The sequence below is a fragment of the Giraffa tippelskirchi genome, chromosome 13, assembly GCF_054371585.1.
Source record: "Giraffa tippelskirchi isolate mGirTip1 chromosome 13, T2T-mGirTip1v1.2.pri, whole genome shotgun sequence".
NCBI lineage: Eukaryota > Metazoa > Chordata > Mammalia > Artiodactyla > Giraffidae > Giraffa > Giraffa tippelskirchi.
This window is the reverse complement of record NC_137287.1, coordinates 78,622,133-78,644,561: the sequence shown is the minus strand read 5'-3', so window position 1 is coordinate 78,644,561 and position 22,429 is coordinate 78,622,133. Positions and strand designations below refer to the sequence as shown.

Below are 22,429 nucleotides of genomic sequence, written 5' to 3'. Positions count from 1 at the left end.
GTTAAGGAGGTTGAGTATATTTTCAGTGGTAAAGCACTGAAGGTTTTTGTGTATGAGAGAAATAAACATTAATCAGTTGCTTTTTTAGGTGATTAATCTGTTAATAAGTATAGTTATCAAGTGCTGCTCCTTTTTTCTTAGCAAATTTGAGTACCTTAGGTCCCATCAATAAGTTAGATAAAATTTGGTTGTTAAATTTTTCACACAGGTCCAGAAGCTGACCCTCATACACCTAGCAAGAGTATTTCAGAAGAAAGTTAAGACCAAGTGGTTTAAAGCTATCACCAGGAAATAGCATCAGGTCATGACATAAGATTTTATGTAAAGCCTTACTAATGAGAAATTCTTTGCAGTGTATACTTGGAAAGGAATGAAAACATGACCAGAAATCACTTTTCACCTTGGGATGATGTTTTAAAATTTATTTTAAATACTTGAAAGACTTATTTTAGTTTCCATGCTGAGCTCAATTACTTGTGGATACATACTCCAATGAGTATAAACATTACAGTGTTCCTCTGGAATTCCCGTGGAGCAACTCCCAGAAAATGTCTATTTTAGATAGAATCTTTAAACTGAAATATCTATGACACAGGATATATAAATCAACACAAATTATTTTAAAAATACACTCTATTTTAAATGTGGTCCCTTATGTTATCTGTGTGTATGTGTATCCCCCCATCTTTAAGTACTCAGTGGAGTCAAAGCTACATTGAAGACAGTAGATGAATACATTTAAACTTGTTTTTTTTCCACAGCAAAATTTCTAATCTTTTAGGATATGGTGCCAAGATATTTGTAAAAGAGTATTGGAAAGATGAGACTTGAAACAGTAATTGTTACACTGTGAAGAATACGTAGTATGGTAAAATACTTAATTTGGAATAGACCAAGTCTAAATTAATGAAAAATATAAGTTAGGAATTATCTTTTCTGGGTGTGTTTTGAAGTATGACACATTGAAAACTTGCTGTAATGGATGCTGTGAAATAAAATGGAGCAAATTAATGAAAGATTACAAATTAAGTCAGTGTTGTATTCTGTCACCAAAATTCATTAACATGTCAGGTACAGTGGAAGTCATACATTTTGAAACGTCCTATTGCACAGTTCAGTTACTTGGCTTAGATTAATGTAGCTTAATGATTAGGATTTTAATTAATCTTCGCTTAACTTACACATGGACTTGGAGAGTGGTATGAAATAACATTAATATCATCTCTTTTTATCTCAAAAACTGAGTAAAAGATGGATTGTGAAGCTGGCTGATGCCTTACAATGAAATTTGAAATTTAAAAACTGATTTTTTTTTCATTCTATGTAAAATGTATAAAGAATCCACCTGCAATGCGGGAGACCTGGTTTGATCTCTGAGTTGGGACGATCCCCTGGGGAAGGGAAATGCTAAAGGGCTTCCCTCATAGCTCAGTTGGTAAAGAATCCGCCTGCAATGTAGGAGATCTTGGTTCAATTCCTGGGTCAGGAAGATCCACTGGAGAAGGGAAAGACTACCCACTCCAGTATTCTGGCCTGGAGAATTCCATGGACTATACAGTCCATGGGGTCACCAAGAGTCAGACACTACTAAGAGACTTATGTGTATTACAGTTCTACAGATACACATATCAGTATAAAACTGGTACAAGCTTCCCCTTGCTTTTCTTTTTTAGCAGTTAATTTGGTGATTTTAGAAGGGTTGTTTGTGTATGATTTATGTGAAAATGTTCCCTTTCTCCAGGTTCTCTGGTTAAACCTACAGTCAGCATCTTTGAAGTTTCCCTGCTTTCATTTCTTGGCATCACTGGTTATACAAAGCTTGGTTACCAGGACTGAGTGGTCTCCTTCAGCTTTATATCACTGAACTTTTAAACAAGAGAATTACAGCATTTCTTGCATATTTTATGTTTGTATTTGATCAAAATATTTTTATATTTTGGTTTCTTTGCTAAAGAAGTGATGACTAAGAATAACAGTGAACAGTGGCACCTCACTTTTCTGTTATTAAGTGATAAGATGAGTTCGAATAAATATATTTTTTCCATATATCACTGATTTCCAGAGTGTATGCTCACTCCTGGATATAGGACTATCAAATCATTATTTTAGTCCCACCTCTAAAACTTTATCATGATTGTGTGCTGGACTTTGTGCTTTACCTCCAATTTGACCTGTTTTAAATTAAAATTATTTTCTTCCTTAAAATTGGCTAGCTTCATTATTTTCCTATTTCTGTTGTTGGTACCATTATTCTCTGCCACCATAGCTCAAACTCGGAGATCCTTTGGACCCTTTCTTTTTTTCACTTTTGTTTTATTAACTCTATTTCTGTTATGATCAGCTTAGTTTATGTCATTACCTCTCTTCTAATTTAATAATCTACTAGCTAGTTTCCCAACCCAATGTTTTCCTTCTTTTGTGTACCCATGTAAACAGCTGTCAGTTTTCAAAGGAATAGGAGGTAAGAAAGTACATTTTACAGTAAATTAATATTAAGTTATATGTGTTTATTTATTATAATTCTAAAGTTAGCTTGGAATTTTACAGAGCTTTAAGGTCATTCTAAATATGAGGTATACAAAATAGATACTGATTGAAAATTCTAATTAGTAAAAAGCACTGGCTTTTTCTGTAACATCAGAATATATTCTCTTTATAAACTCCACTGATTTTAAAGTTTTCAAACTTCTCTACTTATGACACTTAATCCCAAAATACTGGTATAATGGAGTTATTCATTCAGTAAACATGTACCCATGATTGCTCTGTACCAGACAGTCAAAATTGAGACGTACCAAGAAATGAAAGATTTTAATTGCTAGAAAAATGATTTTTGTTCTTAGATAGAAAGGCTTAATATAAGGGTAACAGTTTTGCTTACATATCAGTTAATGATGATGCAACCAATTAAAATTCCATAAGGATTTTTTAAAGAAACTTGAAAGTCATTGAAAGTGTATGAGGAAGGATATACAAAACTCACTAGGAGAAAGAATATTTTTTATCTTGACAAATGACATTAAAATATAAAGTAAGGTAATTAAAACAGAATATTTCTGGTTTGAGATAGACAAACCAATAGAACAGTCCAGAAATAGATTCAAGATATATGTGGGGATTTATAGTGATATGATAAAGGGCAACATTTCAGGTCAATAGAAAGATGGAGTATTCAGTAAATCCTGTTGGGACAACTGGTGTGTGCTTAGTCACTTCAGTCGTATCTGACTGTCTGCAACCCCACTGACTTGTAGACCCCAGGCTCCTCTGTCCATGGAATTCTCCAGGCAAGAATATACCAGAGTGGGCAGCCATTCCCTTCTCTAGGGGATTTTCCTGACCCAGGGATCAAACCTGCGTCTCCTGCATTGCAGGCGGATTCTTTACCATCTGAGCCACCAGGGACAACTGGTAGCTACTGGGAGGAAAAAAGAACCAGTTTGGACCCAGTCTCACTCTTATACCCAAATAAATTCCAAGTGGGTTGGAATTTAAATGTGAAAGGGGAGAAGTGAAACCATAAAGTACTAAACAGATCCTGGATGAATATTATGAACTTGGAGTAGAAAAGGGTGCCTTTTCAGATATGACATGCATTTATAAAAAGAATATATTGATAAATTTGACTACTTTAAAATGAGAAGCCATGCCACATAACAGCCGTAAACAAAATTCTGATACTGTGAAAAAGGGCTATTTTTTCTAATAATGAGCTCCACAAATGTATAAGTAATAGGCAAAGAAAAAGATACAGAAGCAATTAAAATGGACAAGTAATAAAGATGGTCAAACTTACTGATAATGATGTAAAACTTTATTATTATGGAGAATTTTGAACACAGAAGTAAACTGAAAAGTATAATGAATTTGCATAAATCCATCACCTGTTTCAGTAATTAACTCATGGCAAATTTGCTTTAATGTGTAACCCCATTTATTTACCCAATCAGTATTATTTTAAGCATATTTCAGTCATTCTGTCATTTTATCTGTAAATATGTCAGTTACCACCAAAAGGTAACTTTTTTATAACGTAATCACAAGTTATCATCAAACCTAAGTAGAACAAACAAAAACAATAAATTCTCATATCTTCATACCCACTTAGAGTTCAAGTTTCCAATTGTCTTATGGACATCACAGCTGTTTTTTTTCCCAAGAGTATTTGAATCAGGATCCAGTTACCGTCCCCACACAGTGATTGGTTGACCTGTTTCCAAAGTCTTTAATTCTTAGGTTTCTGCTTCATCTCTTTTTCTCTTGTGATTTATTGGAGATACGGGGTTGTCTGTCATAGGGAGTTTTCTCAAACATGCACAGTGCTGATTTTGTTGGCGCATATGATTCTGTGCTGTGTAGTTGTTCAGCATTACTTAATGATGTAAAAATATCTTTCATCAGTTTCAGAATACTTTCAATCATTTTTTTTTTCTATTGTATCTTCATTCTGGGTGTTTCTAACCTATATTACCGCTCATCAACTTTTTTCTTTAGCTGTGTCTAATTTTTTAAACCCATTCATTCAATTCTTAATTTCAATTGAGTTCTTTTCCCCCAGTTCTGGAATTTCTATGTGGTATTTCAAACTATTTTTTCTAATTTTCTGACAGAATTCTTAGTCTCCTCTTTGATTTTCCTATAAAATCTGTCTGATAACTCAATTATCTGGTCTGCTCTGTGACTTGTGATGCTGACTTCCCTCCTAGGCTGCCTGACTGGTAGTGTATTGTGTGTTGACATTGTGTGTGGAAAACAGATGAGGAAGGGCGCTGTTGATCTTCCTTCAGAATGGATTTATCGTTTCTGGAAGGTGGGTGGGGGCACTTAGGATCCTGGATTACCGTGATCCAGAAAGGGCTTGAGATTTGAAGCTGGGTTCAGTTCCGTTTTCTAGCATCACCCAAAGCCAGGAGCACTCAGCAGGGCCCTTCTCCTTGGGCGGCCCTGAGCTCCAGTTCTTGTCCCCTTTCCCTGCCATCCTTCTGAAAGTCCTGCTCAGCTCTGATCACCCCGTCGGCAGGTATCTCCATGGGGAAAGCAGTCCCATGTGGTAGGCTCACCTCTAGATTTGCATGGCCACAGTCCTTAGGCTTTCACTGCCCTGTTAGCATTTGGATGCTTTCAAGCTGCTGCCATTTGTCTTGCCCAGCTGCGGAGCCGTCTTCAGTGAGAACTGGTATGTACCACTCAGTCTGCCGTTACTGGAAGCCATTGAGTTCTTTTTGACTCCAGCTTCTGATCCTATATGTATATATAGACATTTTTAGTTGTATAGGAATGATGTATACTGTTCATACAGTTTACTTCCTTGTAAGGGGCTTTCACATGACGTCTCATTTGCCAACAAACCTTGAGTCGTGCAGATGCCTGGCCAGACTGAAAGCCTAGTTCACCACTGAGGAAACAAGGTATTACAGATGTTGTTTGTGCTCTGCTTCAGAAGTCAGAAATTGCCAGCTTTTATTTCTGAACTGTGATATCCTCACAGAGGATTTTGTCCATGCCAATTCAGAATTTAAATTTATGCCATGTGTGAATGAGTGGCAAAACACCCAAATGAAAATGGGGAAAATATCTTCTTTTTCCAGCCATATTCAGATACCTCAAACAACCATGAAATACAATTTTTCTTCCAGTTTTCCAAAATATTTATCTGGGTTGAGACCAAGAATGAAAGCATTTTAGGCCAAAATGCTCCTTGGAAATATTATGATTTATAAGAGAGTTCTCTTTTCAATTTTAGGCATATGTTATTAGAGTATCTTATTTATGAACACAAAATTTTAGTGCATTTTTGCATCAGTGAAATAACTTGTGTTTCTTTTCTATGTTATGAGTTATTTGTCTAATATTTAATTATTTCATATTTGTTGATTTCGGCTAAATTATCAGCTTATATTTGTTTAGGTAATAGATATATAGCAATTAAAAATAGCCATCCTTATTTTGTTAGTTCTCAACTTATGTTGATAATTTGCTACATGTGTTCTAGCTCTGCTATATTGCCAGAAACCTTAATTCAAGTCTCTAAATATTTCATAACGCCATTTTAAAAACTGAAATTATTTGATGTTTTTATCTTGGTTGCTCTGAACAAAGCCAGTTCTTCAAACTTCTCCTTGATGCTTCAGTAAAAATTACATTAAGTAGTGTTTGAATTTAAATGTGGTTTAAAATGTTTCTTAATTCTTAAGCCCTCTGTAGTTCCCACTTTCTAAGCAATATTAGCTATATTTGATCTTCTAGATGAAGAAAGCCTTGAGTATGATTAAATATCTGCAGTACCAGCCTGGAATAAATTTTATTCATAGATTAATAAAATATGCACAGCATGATTTAGGAGAAAATATTTTAGGCCATTAGATTTAGTTACATAAGCTACCGTCTGTTTCAAATTCTGTGCAATGAAATCTGTTTTGCTTTAAAAATAAAAAGTTCATTACACTGGGAAATGTGGAGTATTTGTTTTCCAAGACCATCAAAAGCATACCCAATCACACATTTAGGAAAATTTTGAAATACTAATTTTAGTGTAACAGTTTAATGGCATTTGTTATGATTATTGAATTTGTTATCTGTACTTCAAAGCACTGGATGTTTGATTTGGTCTCATTTCTTATAGTACACTGGTTCCAATACAGTTCTTTTCTCTGATATAGAATAAGTACAAGACCTACAATTAAGAGCCAATTTCTTATCAAAAATCATGGATGCCAGAGAGTGGATAATACATTGAAAGTGCTGGAAGGAAAAGTCCTATCAAACAAGAATGCTGTGGCTAGGACTTCCCTGGTGGTCCAGTGGATAAGAATCCACCTACTAATGCAGGGGACATGGATTCCATCCTTGGTCCAGGAGGATCCCACATTGCTGTGGAACAACTAATCTGTTATGCCCCAACTACTGAGGCCTCGCTGCAACTGCTGAAGCCCATGTGCCTAGAGCCTGTACTCTAAAGCAAAGGTCATCACGATGAGAAGCCCGTGCACCACAACTAGAGAATAGCCCCCTCTCACTGCAACTAGAGAAAGCCTATGCACAGCAACAAAGACCCAGTGCAGCCAAAATTAACAAATAATACTGTATCTGGCAAAACTATCCTTCAGAGATGAAGGAGAAATAGGATTTTCCCAGATGAACAAAAACTGAGGCAGCTAGTCACCTGGAGACCTACCCGACAAGAGACGCTAATGGGAACTTTCAGACTTCCATGAAGAGCATTAGATGTAATTCAAAGCCATGTGACAAAATAAAGTAATATTTGTTTTATATATGATTTAAGCAACAAATGCATAAAATTGATTATAAATCCATGTAATGGACACACAGTGTCAGTTCAGTTCAGTTGCTCAGTCATATCCGACTCTGCGACCCCATGAATTGCAGCATGCCAGGCCTCCCTGTCCATCACCAATTGCCAGAGTCTACCCAAACCCATGTCCTTGAGTCAGTGATGCCATTCAACCATCTCATCCTCTGTCGTCACCTTCTCCTCCTGCCCTCAATCTTTCCCAGCATCAGGGTCTTTTCAAATGAGTCACCTCTTCGCATCAGGTGGCCAAAGTATTGGAGTTTCAGCTTCAACATCAGTCCTTCCAATGAACACCCAGGACTGATCTCCTTTAGGATGGACTGGTTGGATGTCCTTACAGTCCAAGGGACTCTCAAGAGTCTTCTCCAACACCACAGTTCAAAAGCATCATTTCTTTGGCGCTCAGCTTTCTTTATAGTCCAACTCTCACATCCATACATGGCCACTGGAAAAACTATACCCTTGACTAGACAGACCTTTGTTGGCAAAGTAATGTCTCTGCTTTTTAATATGCTGTCTAGGTTGGTCATAACTTTCCTTCCAAGGAGTAAGCGTCTTTTAATTTTGTGGCTGCAATCACCATCTGCAGTGATTTTAGAGCCCCCAAAAGTAAAGTCAGCCACTGTTTCCCATCTATTTGCCATGAAGTGATGGGACCAGATGCCATGATCTTAATTTTCTGAATGTTGAGCTTTAAGCCAACTTTTTCACTCTCTTCTTTCACTTTCATCAAGAGGCTCTTTAGTTTTTCTTCACTTTCTGCCATAAGGGTGGTGTCATCTGCATATCCGAGGTTATTGGTATTTCTCCCGGCAATCTTGATTCCAGCTTGTGCTTCCTCCAGCCCAGCATTTCTCATGATGTACTCTGCATATAAGTTAAATAAATCCATGTATGGACACACAGTGTACAAAGATATAATTAGCGACAGTTACAGCAGGAAGGAGGAACAAAGCTGTGTAATGGCAGAGATTTTGTACATTATTGAAGCTAAATTGGTATTCAAAGTAGATTGTTACAGTTCTAAGATGCAAATTTTAATCCATAGGATAACCAGTAATAAAATAAGTAAAAAATATACAGAAAAGTAAATTAGATAATCATAATAGTACCCTAGAACAAATAAACACTAGACAGTAATAGAAGAATTGAGGAACCAAAAAATATGACATAGAAAAAAATAAATGGCAGAAATGAAATTGCTTTACCAGCAATTGCTTTAAATGAAAGTAGATTGAACTCTCCAATTAAAAGGCAAAGATGCAGAAAGAACTGAAAAACAAGGTCCAACTCTATGCCGTCTGTGCCCCTCTCTTTTCTCTGGTGTTCTGCTTTGCAACCTGTGGTACCTGGGTCTCCATCTTCTTGACTCAGGAAGTCCTCTGGTCCTTGGTCCCCTTCCCACAGCTACACCAGGGAAACTCAAGGCAGTGAGCTGGGAAAACCCTCTCTCATGGCTCATTTCTTTTTCCTTTATATCCGAAGTCATGAAAACTGTTTTGTCATAGACATTTTAGTTGTCTTAAGTGGAATAGTAAATCTGGTCTATTACTCTGTCTTGTCTGGAAGCAGAGACAGTATTGATTAATAGAAGTCATCTAATGATTAGGGTTATACTTTTTTAACCCTTTAAAAAGCTTGAATTTTATTAGTAAAGTTTGGCTTTTCATCAATTACTCTATAAACTAGATTTATTTTGATAACCTTATAATTATCCATTAAAAAAGTACTCCTTTGGACTTCTAAAAATCATTTTAATGATGACAAATATGTTAATTGAAAAAAGCATCGTACTTTTTTTTAAAGCTACTGTAAAAAAAGTGCTTTATACTGATCTTAATCTTTTGGTTTTTCTTCCCCCTAAGAGTAAGAGGAACTAAATTAATTTCAAATGTGTTGACAAGTGTCTGTTGTCAGTAAGCTATTTTTTATGTCTCAGGAAAATAATTGTATGCATTAGGTCATTATGAACTTATATTCATTACAGCAGTTACAGGGGTAAAGAAAGAAAGCTTGAACAGGCATCTAATTACTGATCTGGAAACACTACAGATGGAAATGTGGTTCTATGTTTTCTTTAAAAAAATAATGCCTTTTGATCTTAAAAACACTAATTTAGATAGTTGGAAACTTCTAAATTTGGATATTTATATCTTTTCTTAGGTTTAATGAAAATAATTGTGTGAGGCTGTATCTGTGCTTGGTTTCTTCCTCTGAAAACTGCTTTAGATTTGAACACTGCTCATTTAAATGAAAGAACTTAGTCTTACTTAAGTGTTGGAGGAAAAGTAGAAGTTTCATGACTTACATTGATATGAAAGAAAAAAAAAAGAATAGTGATGGATATTGTTTTTAATATGTAGTTAACAAGTGATGAATAACAAAGTTATATGTACTCCAGATGTAATGCCAGAAAAAATAGAGCTTCAAACATACAGTAATAATACTTGGTTCTAAAATGTAAGAATAAGTCATAATTCATTTTTGATAGAAAATTCATATGAATTGTACTTCTTGACATAAATATTAACCTTCAAGGAGTTTATAGCTGTGACTAAGAAAAATACTACATAATCTTGGATAAGAAAAATTTTAGAAATGAATTTAATAGTAATTTTGCTAATAAAAACTGCCACATACCATTTCCATGCAGCAAAGCAGTAGTAAATATTTTGTGCTTTTTGACAGCTTAACATTGTGGCTGACAGTAAGTCTGGATGTTGGTCAATAGATCAGAATCATGTCATTGTTGGATAAATTAAAGCTGTTATTCCAATTTTGATTGGGTGGTTTTAGTGTGGGACGTGAATAAGTGAATACAATTTGAGCCAAATCAGGCATATAACAGAAGAACGGCAGTTTGCTTCATTTAAGAGCATCTGTGCCCATCTTTGCCCCCATCCTTGGTACTCTCCTGTCTTTTTATTCCTCATATCCAGGAGGAACTGTACTCAACACATATTCTAGGCAGAGAAGCCCCATCAGCTACAGAAGGCTCTGGAAAGTCAGTTGTGTAGCATCACGTTGTTGTTCAGTCGCTAAGTCACGTCTGACTCTTTGCAGCCCCATGGACTACAGAATGCCAGGCCTCCCTGTCCCTCACTATCTCCCAGAGTTTGCCCAAGTTCATGTCACTCCCTTCTTTTGCCTTCAGTCTCTCCCAGCATCAGGGTCTTTTCCAATAAGTTGGCTCTTCACATCAGGTGGCCAAAGTATTGGAACTTTAGCTTTAGCATTAGTCTCTGTAATGAATATTCAGGGTTGATTTCCTTTAGGATTGACTGGTTTGTTCTTCTTTCAGTCCAAGGGACTCTCAAGAGTCTTCTCCAGCACTGCAATTTGAAAGCATCAATTCTTCAGTGCTCGGCTTTCTTTATGGTCCAGCTCTCACATCCGTACGTGACTACTGGAAAGGCCATAGCTTTGCCTATATGGACCTGTGTCAGCAAAGTGGTGTCTTTTGCTTTTTAATATGCTGTCTAGGTTTGTCATAGCCTTCCTTCTAATTTCACAGCTACAGTTACCATCTGCAGTGATTTTGGAGCCCAAGAAGAGAAAATCTGTCATTTCTTCCATTTTTTCCCCTTCTATTTGCCATGAAATGATGGGACCGGATGCCATGATCTTAGTTTTTTTAATGTTCAACATGACCAAAAAAGAAAAAAAAAGCAAACCTTTGGTAATAAGAAAAAAATCTGTATTAAAAACTAATTACTTCTGTTTTTCTCTACTACTAAAGCAGATTACGCTGCTGCTGCTGTGGACTAGAAGTCTTAACTGTGAAAAGGACTGGTGTTCTCTGAAAATGTGAAAGCAAAATGAGGGCTGCAGTTTGGCTCTAAAGTAGTGGCTTCACAGAAATTTCCAATACCTCATTAAAATGATAATGATTCTCATAGGTGCCCAAGTGATTTAAGAGCAATATAGACCTTTGTCATAATGTACATTCTTCCTTCATTGAGGGAAGAAGTCATAGGTTACTGTGTAGGGGGAGCCTAGATGAGGCCTCGTTTGGGGATTTGGAGGAAGTGGCTTTCTTCTCCTTCAGATACCTTTGCCTCAGTTTCCTCAGACTTCAGGATCCTGTTCTATTAAAACATACATGGCATCGCAGTATAAAATGATAGTGCTTATACAACTGCACTGTTCTTTCCATCTGAAAATAGCTTCTGTGTCATTTTCAAGCTTATTTCTGTTTTTCAGTGATTTTTAAAGTCCAGACTGAAAATGGAAAGTTGGCCTGATTTATTTACCTACAGTATATCTGGAATTTAATCCCTTTGATTACTGCATCCTCACATTCCAGCCCATCAGCCCGTCCTGTGGGCTGCTCTCCGGAACATAGTCCAGACTTGTCTGCTATCCACCATCCCCATTACGAGTGTCCCAGCTGCCGTCACCACTGACTGTGCTTGATTTCCCACTCTCCATGTATACACAGTAGTTGGTAGAGGTAGCCGTGTGCGAGGGCTGCCATAACAAAACACCACAGACCAGGTGGCTTAGACAACAGAAACTTACTTTCTCATAGGTCTGAAGTCCAGGGTCAGGATGTCATCAGGGCTGGTCTCTGGGGAGAGCTCATTTCTTAACTAGTTGTGAAAAAAGCTCTCTGGTGTTTCTTCCTCTTCTTTTAAGAACAGTCCTGGGAATTCCCTGGCAGTCCAGTGATTTAGGAGTCTGCGCTTCCACTGCTGAGGGTCTGGGTTCGACCCCTGGTCGAGGAACTAAGATCATCAGCATCAGTGCAGCTAAAAAAAAGAAGACAAACAGTCATAAATATCAGATTACTGTCCCACCCTCATTACATCATTTAACCTTAATTACTTCCCTAAAGGCCCTATCTCCAAATATTATCACTGAGAATTAGGTCTTTGATATCATAGGAAATCTCATGGGTCCCTAAGTAAACAAGACATCTTAAAAAAGAAGAACAAAATTGGAGAACTCACACTTCCTGATTTTAAAAACATTACAAAGCTACAGTAATCCAAACAGTGGCATAAAGACAGATGTGTGCATCAATGGAATAAAACAGAGAGTCTGAAAATAAATCCTCACATATATTATCAATTTGTTTTTGACTAAAGTGCCAAGGCTAATGAACAGTCAAGGGACAATCGTTTCAGCAAATGGGAAAACTGGACAATCACATGCAAAAGAATGAGGTTGAACCCTTACCATATGTAAAAATTAACTCAAAATGAATAAAAACCTAAATTTAAGACTGCAATTATAAAACTTTGGAAGAAAACAGAAGAAAAGCTCCATAACATTGGATTTGCTAATCTCAGAAAAGACACCAAAAGAATAGGCAAAAAAAGAGAAACAATAGACTAATTGGACTTTATAAAATTTTTTTTAAAAGCCTTTTATGCATCATAGGGCAGTATCAATAGAGTGAAGAGGTAACTCACAAAACATGAGAAAATATTTACCAGCCACAGATCTGATAAAGAATATGCAGAATATATAAACCCCTACAACTCAACAACAACAAAGAGGCAACCCAGTTAATAAGTGAAATATTTGAATACACATTTCTATACAAATGGCCAATGGGTACAAAAAAAAGACTTTCAAACGTCATTAGGGAAATGCAAATCAAAACCACAGTAAGGTACCACTTCAAATCCTCATTACGATGGCTATTGTATTGAAACACTGGAAGATAACCCACATTGGTAAAGATGTGGGAAAACTGAAACTGTGGTACAGTGTTGGTGGGAACATAAAAAAGAGCAGCCCTGTGGAAAACATTTAGTGGTTCCTCAAAAAGTACACATAGAGTGGTCATACCATACCATATGATCAGCACCATTCCTTGGAAAATACTCAAAAGAATTGAAAGCAGAGACTGAAACTGATACTTGTATGCCAATGTTCATAGAAGCATTATTCACAATAGTAAAAAGGTAGAAACAATCCAGGTGTCCCTGAATAGTTAAATAAGTCAAATATGGTTTATAAAAGCAATGAAATATTCTTCAGCTTTAAAAAGGAAGGAAACTCTGGTCCGTGCTACAACATGGATTCAGAGAAGGAAATGGCAACCCACTCCTGGAGATTCCATAGGATTCCTGGAGAATCCTATGGACACAGGAGCCCCGAGGGCTACAGTCCATGAGATCACAAAGAGTCGAACATGACTGAAGCAATGCAGCACACACACACACAACATGAATAAACCTTTAAAAACATTATGCTGAGTGATATAAACCAGACACAAAAAATGAAATATTATATAATTCCACTTATATGAGGTATTTAAAGTAGGTAAATTTATAGGGACAAGATCAACATTACTACGTGTTTACAGGGAGGAAGAGCAGCTAAAATTCTCATACCTTGTTGGTTTGACTGTAAAGAGGTACACTGTGGTCATTTGGGGAATCTATTTAGCAGCAGTTACTAAGGCTAAATATATGCTTAATCTATGACCCGCTTCCTATCAAGCTGAATGATCAACACTCTCATGATTACAACAATAAGAAACTTGAGGAATGTTCAAGTTCACAACTTTCTTGAATTCATTAGAGAACAGAGGTTGAAGTGCTACCAGCTAGCCCCAAATCTAAGGAGAAGTGAGCACATGCAGGGAGAGACAAGATGTGAGCTTATCTGGGTAAGATGCACAAGAATATCATAGGAAGAATTTAGCTAGGTTGTTAGAAAATTAGTAGGAGCCAAGTTGGATTTGTGCTAGCATTTGGAGCCTATGGAGACTACAGACACAAAGGGAAATTGCATCCAGGTGTGTACTTTTCTTCACAGACCTCACTAGGTGTTTACAGAAATAATACATGAAAATTCTGAGAAAGGGTCTCTCGTTGTGCTGGCCTAGAGAAGGGGGAAAGCAGCCAATGTGGGAAAGGTATGAAATCCTACCCAGATCCTTTCCCCCTTAAAAACCTTCAACTACAGAGGAAAGGGTAACAAATGCTCACTCTTCGGGCACTGAGGAAACACCATTGCAGCTGAAGAAAGCAAAAGGAAAAGAGCTGTCCCCCTGAGGAAGGATAGCAATACATAACAGATCCAAAACTGTGGGGACAGAAGAAGCACTGAGGACCATATCCGTAGACTCAGGGACATGGTGCCAGCTTAAGACTGATGCTTAATCAGAACAACAGACCTCTGCCACATGACTGTGTCAGGTCACAGGTAACAGTGAAATAGTGCTGCAAGAATTGTGAGAGCGTGAATCAAGAGGTACAGCACAAATGAGCTTCTCAGATGGTACTAGTGGTAAAGAGCCCTCCTGCCAATGCAGGTAGACGTAAGAGACAGGTTCAATCCCTAAGTTGGGATGACCACCTGGAGAAGGACATGGCAATCCACTCCAGTATTCTTGCCTGGAGAATCCCATAGACAGAGGAGCCTGGCGGGCTACAGTCCATAGAATCACACAGAGTCAGACCTGACTGAAGTGACTTAGCATGCACGCACAGCACAAACAGATAAACTAAAGCTGAAGGAGGAACAGATAGTGAGAGAAATCCTCTGAGCCCTACTCCAGAAAGCAAGTATTTATAGAAGAATTTGAAGACTGGTGCATAATGAACCCTGAAACCAGCTCAATCTTAGTGACTTAAAACCCCATACTAAAGGACTCCAGGCATAAAAATAACTGAGTCACTACTGACTAACACTAGAAAAAACTACAAGACCTATGAAAAAGCGAGAAAAACAGCACACAGATTAAAACAAACGACAGACAAGATTTACATATGGCACAGGTGTTGAAATCAGACTAATAATTTAAAATAACCATAATTGATAAATATGTTAATGGTTCATAGGAAAAGGTTAGCACCATGCAAGATCAGATAGACAGTTTCAACAGAGACAGACACAATAAAAAAAAAAAGAATAAAGTGAAAGTGCTAAAGGTAAAAAAACCGTAACTAAGGTGAAGAAGAAACTCAGTGGTTTCATCAGTAGACTTACGCAGCTAGGGAAAGAATTAGCGAACTTGAAAGTAGGTTGATAGAAATTATCCAAACTATAGCCATTATCTTGTAATGCCTATAATGGAGTACAATCTGCAAAAAATTCTAAGTCACTATGCCATACACCTGAAACTAATATAATATTGTAAATCAACTATACTTCAATAAAAGCAGAAAAGTTATTCAAACTAAAGCAAAAAAGTAGAAAATAAAAGAATTCAAGAGCTATGCTGCTGCTGCTGCTGCTAAGTTGCTTTAGTCATGTCTGACTCTGTGCGACCCCATAGACGGCAGCCCACCAGGCTCCTCTGTCCCTGGGATTCTCCAGGCACGAATACTGGAGTGGGTTGCCATTTCCTTCTCCAATGCGTGCATGCATGCATGCTAAGTCACTTCAGTTGTGTCCGACTTAAGAGCTATGGGACCATAACAAATAGTGTAACTATGTGTAATTGGAACCCAAGAAGAAGAGAAAGACTAGGGCAGAAGAAATACTTGGTTGAGAATTTTGTAAGATTAATGATAGACACAAATACCAGATCAAGAAGCTCAGATAATATCAAGCAGGATAAAACCAAAACACACACAGCCCCCAAGAGATTTACTTTCCAAACTGTTGAAAACCAGAGGACAAAGAAAATTCCAGGTCAAAATGGCTTAGCTGGTGGAGGTGGATTCTTTCAAACATTTAAAAAATAATACCACTTTTATGCATCCTATTCCAGAAAACAGAACACTCCCCATTCATTTTGTAAAATCAGCATTAATCTGATACTGAAACCAAAGTTATTACAAGTAAAGAAAACTACAGACCAACATCTTTTATGAACAGAGATGTAAAATCACTCAAGAAAAATGAAAACAGTATGACTAAAGTGGGGTTTTTTCTTGGAATACAGGTTTGATTCAATGTTTTAAGATCAGTCAATATTATTCACAGAAATCCTTATGTGAATCTTTAAAGATTCACATAAAAAGCAGCTTTATTTATAATCATGGTTCATGAGATTTAACTGAAGAGGTGATATTTGAGCTGAATTTGTAGTGGAAAGACTGGACACCACAAAACTGGTTCAGAGGGAACAGGAAAAGTCTACAGCAGCACTCAGCTCTATTCAGGAAAAGTGTAATGTGAGCCACAGATATGTCACACATGTAATTTAAATTTTCTAGAAGCCACATTCAAATGTAAAAAGAAAACTATTCAATTAATCTTAGTAATATATTTTGGTTAGCCCAATATATCATAAAACAGTCATTTCAACACTTAATCACTATTGAAACATTGACTTTTTTTTTGCACCAGGATTTGAAATCCAGTCTGTGTTTTACCCTTGACAGCACCTCATGATTTAGACAAGCCACATTTAATAGCCTTGTTTGGTAGTCAGTGGCTGCCATGTAGGTCACCACAGTTTCTACTGGAACTTCGTAGTCATTCTTGCTGGAAGAAAATGTAGACCAGAACAGTGCATCTCAGACTAGCACTGGTGTAGGACCAGTGCTTTGGGTTTTTTAATTTCCAATCTATTTTGGACTAACATTTTTGTAAAGTAAAATTAAAAAACAAAAAAGAATTACTGGAAAAAGTAAAAATGAAATAGAAAGTAAAATGTAAAATGCAAGCTTAATTTTTTTAAAGTCTTGGATTCAGCAGATACACTATTCTAGGCTCTCACTTTCCATTTCTGGTACTTAGCTCGTCTGGGACTAGTTATATATAGTTCACAGGCCTAGGTCAGTCTGCAGAAACCCTAGTCTAGAATATGGTCGGGCTTGCTTGTCTCCCCACCAGTCGTGTAAAATGCCTGCATAAAGGGAATGCCTCACCAAAGAGTATGCTCTGACAACTGGATGCTCAGAACACCCAGCTAAGCTTTAGAATTGCTTCCACCTGAAAATAATGGGGCAGCACTGTCATCACTAGCCCAGTAAACAAACCCTTGTGTGCACGCCACAGATTCCGCCTGCACGATCTGCAGTGCCTCTCAGAGTCTAGGTTAATCTATTCTGTTTTTGCTTTTTTTTTTCTCTGAGCCTTAAAGATCATCTTGCAAAGGCAGTGTCCCTCTTCAATCTTCCTTGCATGAATTCCATGAGAGTAGGGTTTCAATTTTCTGTCTTTTAAAAATATATATAGCTGGGACTCAGAGTTTGAACCCAAGTCATGTTTCATGTAGGATTCAAACATATTGAAAGAATCATGGGGACAGCCAGTCAGAGGCTTCCTTGAATGCCTGAAGGACTCTTCCTGGGAGAAGTGCTCCAGTGGTGTTGAGACCGGCCACAATGACAAGACACAGGTCCCATCCCAGACAGCAAGACTGACTCTTTCTTCAGGAACCACCTACTATATGCGGTGGAGTTTATAGAGATCATTTATTGCCTTTAACCCTCCCCATGAAATGAACTTGAAGATATGCCCTCTTTGGAGGTAAAAATTTCACATAGTTCAAAATTCAAAGTTTACAAAAGGATATACCATGAAACACAATGAAAAGTCTTCTTCTTACCCTGCCCTGTGCCACCCAGGTTTTCTTGTCATTGGCACCCAACTTTATACATTTCTTGCATATCTTCCCAAACATCTTTTGTGCTTATACAAAAGTATTTGCATATATTTTCCTTTCCACTGTTTGCCTCCTTGCTTCTATTTGTTATTATATCTTATTATTCTATATCAGATAGCAAGTGTTTTCTCATCCATTTTTATGCTGCATAAATTTCCATTGAATGGATAAATTAGAATTTGTTTAACCAATCTATTTTCAGACTTTTTTCCCCAATCTTTTGCAATTACAAACAATGCTGCAAATAATATATTATAATTTATTTATTAATGTATCTGTAGAATAAATTCCTAGAAGTGGTGCTTCTGGGTCAAAGGTTTCACACATTTGTAATTTTAAGAAAACTTCCAAACTGCCCTCTCCCCCAATATATGAGAGTGCCTGTTACTTTATACCCTCACCAAGAGTGTAACAGTTTTTTTTTTTAATTTTCTTAATCTTTACTATTATCAGTTCAAAAATGAGGTCATTTAGGGACATCCCTGGTTGTCCAGTGGTTAAGACTCCAAGTTTCCACTTCAGGGGGCATGGATTGATCCCTTGTCAGGAAACTAACATCCCACGTGCCACGTGATGTGGGCAACCCCCCCCACCCCCACTAAATGGTGTCATGGTTTTACTTTGTGCTTACTTTATTATGAGCAAGGTTGAGTAGTTTTTAAAGTTTTATTTTGAATATGGTTGAGTAGCTTTTAAAGTTTTTTGAATTTCCTATTCTACAAACTATTTACTTCATAAAAAATTTTATTGCCTTTTTATTGTTTTGTAAGAACATTTCATTTATTAGAGAGCTTGGCTCCTCAACCATGAAGTGGTTGTGTTTTCTCTATCTTGCCATTTGTCTCTTGACTTTGCTACTGTGATTTTTGCCATGTAGAAAATGTTTTATGTTTATATGGTAAAAGTATATCAATTTTTTTGTTTAGAGTTAAGAAAGCCTTTTCCTTTTTAGGTTTATTTTAAAAATTAATAATTTTTGCAGTTACAATGCTTGTAAGTATTAGATATAACTAGAATTCATCTTACTATGATATGTAAAATTATTGTTCTTTATTCGCTAAGTCACATCAGACTCTTTTTGACGCCATGAACTATAGCCCACCAGGCTCCTCTGTCCATAGGATTTTCCAGGCAAGAATACTAGAGTGGGTTGTCCTTTCCTTCTCCAGGAGATCTTCCCAACCCAGGAATTGAACCTGCATCTCCTGCTTTGGCAGGTGGATTCTTTACCGCTGAGCCACCAGGGAAACCCCAATATGTGAAATATAAAATTATATAAAAAGAATAAAATACACGAGAGAAAGATGTATTATATTATAAATTGTGTTGGGGTAATTAGGTTGTCAACAAAAATATTGGATACCTGGATATGTGAAATAGGTGTCCATTATTTTTTGATGGTTACCTAATATTCCCAACACAATTTATCAAATAATACATCTTTCTCTTCTGCATGTTATTTTTTTTATATTTTGTTTATTTATTTATGACTGCACTGGGTCTTTGTCACTGCACGTGGCCTTTCTCTAGTTGAGGTGAGTGGAAGCCGCTCTTTACTTGTGGTGCACAGGCTTCTCACTTCAGTGGCTTCTCGTTGTGGAGCACGGGCTCTGGGGCGCATGGGCTTCAGTAGTTGTGGTTTGTGTCGTGGACTTAGTTGCTCCACAGCTTGTGGGATCCTCCCAGACCAGGGATTGAACCCGTGTTCAATCTGCATTGGCAGGTGGATTCCTTACCACTGAGCTGCCAAGGAAGCCCCTCTTATGGATTTTAAATCCTACTTTTATTATGTAATACATTCCAATTTGTATTGGCATCTATTTCTGACTTTCTGTGATCGTCTATTCATTTTTCTATTCACGTGTCAACTCCAAACTGTTTTAACAAATTGTTTAGCCCAATCATTTGAATTATAGCTTTATAACTTGTTTTATTAATAATATCCAGAAGGGCTTATATCCTTCTCATGACTCTTATTTTTCAGAACCTCCCGAGCTATTCTGTTTAGTTACCTTTTCGTAAGAACTGTAGAATCACCTTGCCAAGTTCCAACAAAACTTGGTTGGTTTTTAAAACTGGGATAGTATTAACAGATTAATTCAAGAAGAGTTAACAGCTACATGATGTTGAGTCTGCCTCCCAAGAACATGGTAACCTTTCCATTTGTGTAATTCTTCCTTTATTTCCCTCAGGGATGTGCTTTATAAATCATGACCATTTCTTATTAAGTGTATTTCTAGGTAGTTTATCCTTATTATTGCTCCTCTGAAAATTGGGGACTTCTCTTTCATTGCATCTTCCAACTGACTGTTGTTACTGTTTCCACTCTTTAAAGTGTCAGTTGCTCAGTCGTGTCCTACTCTTTGCAATCCCGTGGACTGTAGCCCACCAGGCTCCTCTGTCAATGGAATTCTCCAGGCAAGAATACTGGAGTGCATTGCACCGCCCTTCTCCAGGGGATCTTCCCCACCCAGGGATCAAACCCGCGTCTCCAGGATTGCAGGCAGATTCTTTACCACTGAGCCACAGGGAAGCCTTCATTTCCACTCTTACCAGTGAGTAAACTGACCCTTAAGAGAAATGACCTTCCAAGTCTCATCCATGGTGAGTGGCTGAGATGGAATTTGGCCCCAGGTCTTCTCATTCCAAAGGAAATGGCAACCCACTCCGATGTTCTTGCCTGGAGACTCCCAGGGACGGCAGAGCCTGGTGGGCTGCCGTCTATGGGGTCGCACAGAGTCGGACACGACTGAAGCGACTTAGCAGCAGCAGCAGCAGCTTCTCATTCCACCCCGACACAAACATGTAGATAGAAACCATCCACCCTTTAATATATACCTTGGTGACAAATGGGTATCATTACTATTGCATATGGGGCTTCCATGGTGGCTCAGACGGTAAAGAACCTGCCTGCAATGCAGGAGACCTGGGTTTGATCCATGGGTCGGGAAGATCCCCTGGAGAAGGGAATGGCAACCCACTCTAATATCCTTATTTGTTTCTTTCCTGTTGGAGCTTAAAGGAATCTTGAGACATGATCCAGCCCATTCTTATCTTATGGTGAGGAGAATGGTGCTCCTAACCAGGAGCTCACCAGCGTTTACAGGTGAAAGAAGGAGAAATGATCCCATCCGAGCCTGTTAGCCTTGTTTTACCAATTCCAGTTCCACGAAGCAGCTTGAGGACACGAGGCAGGCTTTTGTCCATTGCAACTGGAAACACTGCCTTGCAGCCTTGGTTTTGGCTCTCGAGCTGGTAATGTTATTTTAATCACCCCCTTCTGAATTTTTTCACGGAACTGAAATTACAAGGGCTATTGCTGTTTTCTATGCGTGTTTAAAATACTGTTTGCTCTGCTACCCTAGAATGCACAGGAGAAAGGTTTTTTATTTTTGTTTTTCTGAGTGTCAGCACATTTCATTTCATTTAAAAATAACCACATCCTTGTTGACAAGGGTCTTGGATTCTTTCAAGGAAGCTGGAATTGGAGAGGAGATCAGTTAATACTGTCCACGGCCTGCAGAGGGAGCTCTGTGGTTTTCTTTCTCTCCAAGGCACAGCTGGTCCATTGGTTCAAGTCGACGATTTTAGGGCTGAGCATTCGTCAGAGTGACTTATAAGCTGTATAATATTAGAAAAGCAGGTTAGTTCTTCCTTTCCCTACTGCTCTGCTGTGTCATGGATCACCACCCTGGGAGTGGGGGTCAGTGCAGGAGGGTTATGGTCACATGTGCCCCCATGGCACTTCTGAGAGGCTCTGGGGAAACCTCTAGGGATAGACTGCAAGCAGTCTTCTGGTCTCCTGAGAACTCAGCAGCCCTGGGGTCTCTACGAAGAACCATTGCCTTTTCCATAGAGTTTTCCATCTGCTGTTTAAATTCCTTTTAAAAATTATATAAATTATGGTAGGCAATTTTGAAAATTGAAAACATATTACGAAAAAAGTTGTTCATAACTTCCAATGCAGAGCTACCCACCCTGATGTATTTCTTTGTGGTCTCATAGGCACTGTACTGCCCGAAGCCTTTAGGTTCTATGACTGACAGCTGAAAAATCCATGTCAGGACAGCTTCCTGAGCTGGAAAGGGTCAAGGCAGGAAGGGCTTCCCCTGGTGGCAGGAAGGGCTTACTCTCCCCCAGGGGTAAAGAATCTGCCTGCAATGAAGGAGCCACAGGAGATGTGGGTTCAATCCCTGAGTCGAGAAGATCCCCTGCAGGAGGCTATGACAACCCACTCTAGTATTCTTGCCTGGAGAATCCCATGGACAGAGGAGCCTGGTGGGCTACAGTCCACGGGATTGCAAAGAGTCAGACGCGACTGAGCGACTTAGCATGCACACATGAACAGGGCAGGAATGGCCTGGCAGCCACAGAAGGTTCTGCCATCAGAACTCAGCTGGACTGAAAATCAAACCCTTCTCCCTCAGTGTCCTAATTAAGCCGATGATCTGAGGGTGTGTGGCTTGTTCTTGTGGCTTGTTTTCTCAGCCCATCTGACTCAGACATTAAAAGGCCGGTTCGTGATCCTTTGCCGTCCATGTGATGGCAGAGAGCTCCGAAATTCCGTATGACAAACATTCTACTGGGAGCTGCAT

At 38.1% G+C, this 22,429-nt stretch overlaps 1 protein-coding gene across 4 annotated transcripts in view; it reads left to right on the top strand.

Annotated features, from left to right (window-relative positions):
* Positions 1 to 2,205, top strand: part of MTPAP (mitochondrial poly(A) polymerase) — a 33,283-nt gene extending 31,078 nt beyond the window's left edge. For all 4 annotated transcript variants that reach the window (XR_014072453.1, XM_081553991.1, XM_081553992.1 and 1 more), the window contains one exon: positions 1,742 to 2,205. Coding sequence is in view for 3 of the 4 variants with exons in the window: in XM_081553991.1 (XP_081410117.1) it covers positions 1,742 to 1,864 (123 nt within the window). In the remaining variant the exon portion in view is untranslated. The remainder of the gene's footprint in view (positions 1 to 1,741) is intronic.
* The last annotated feature ends 20,224 nt before the right edge of the window (positions 2,206 to 22,429 follow it).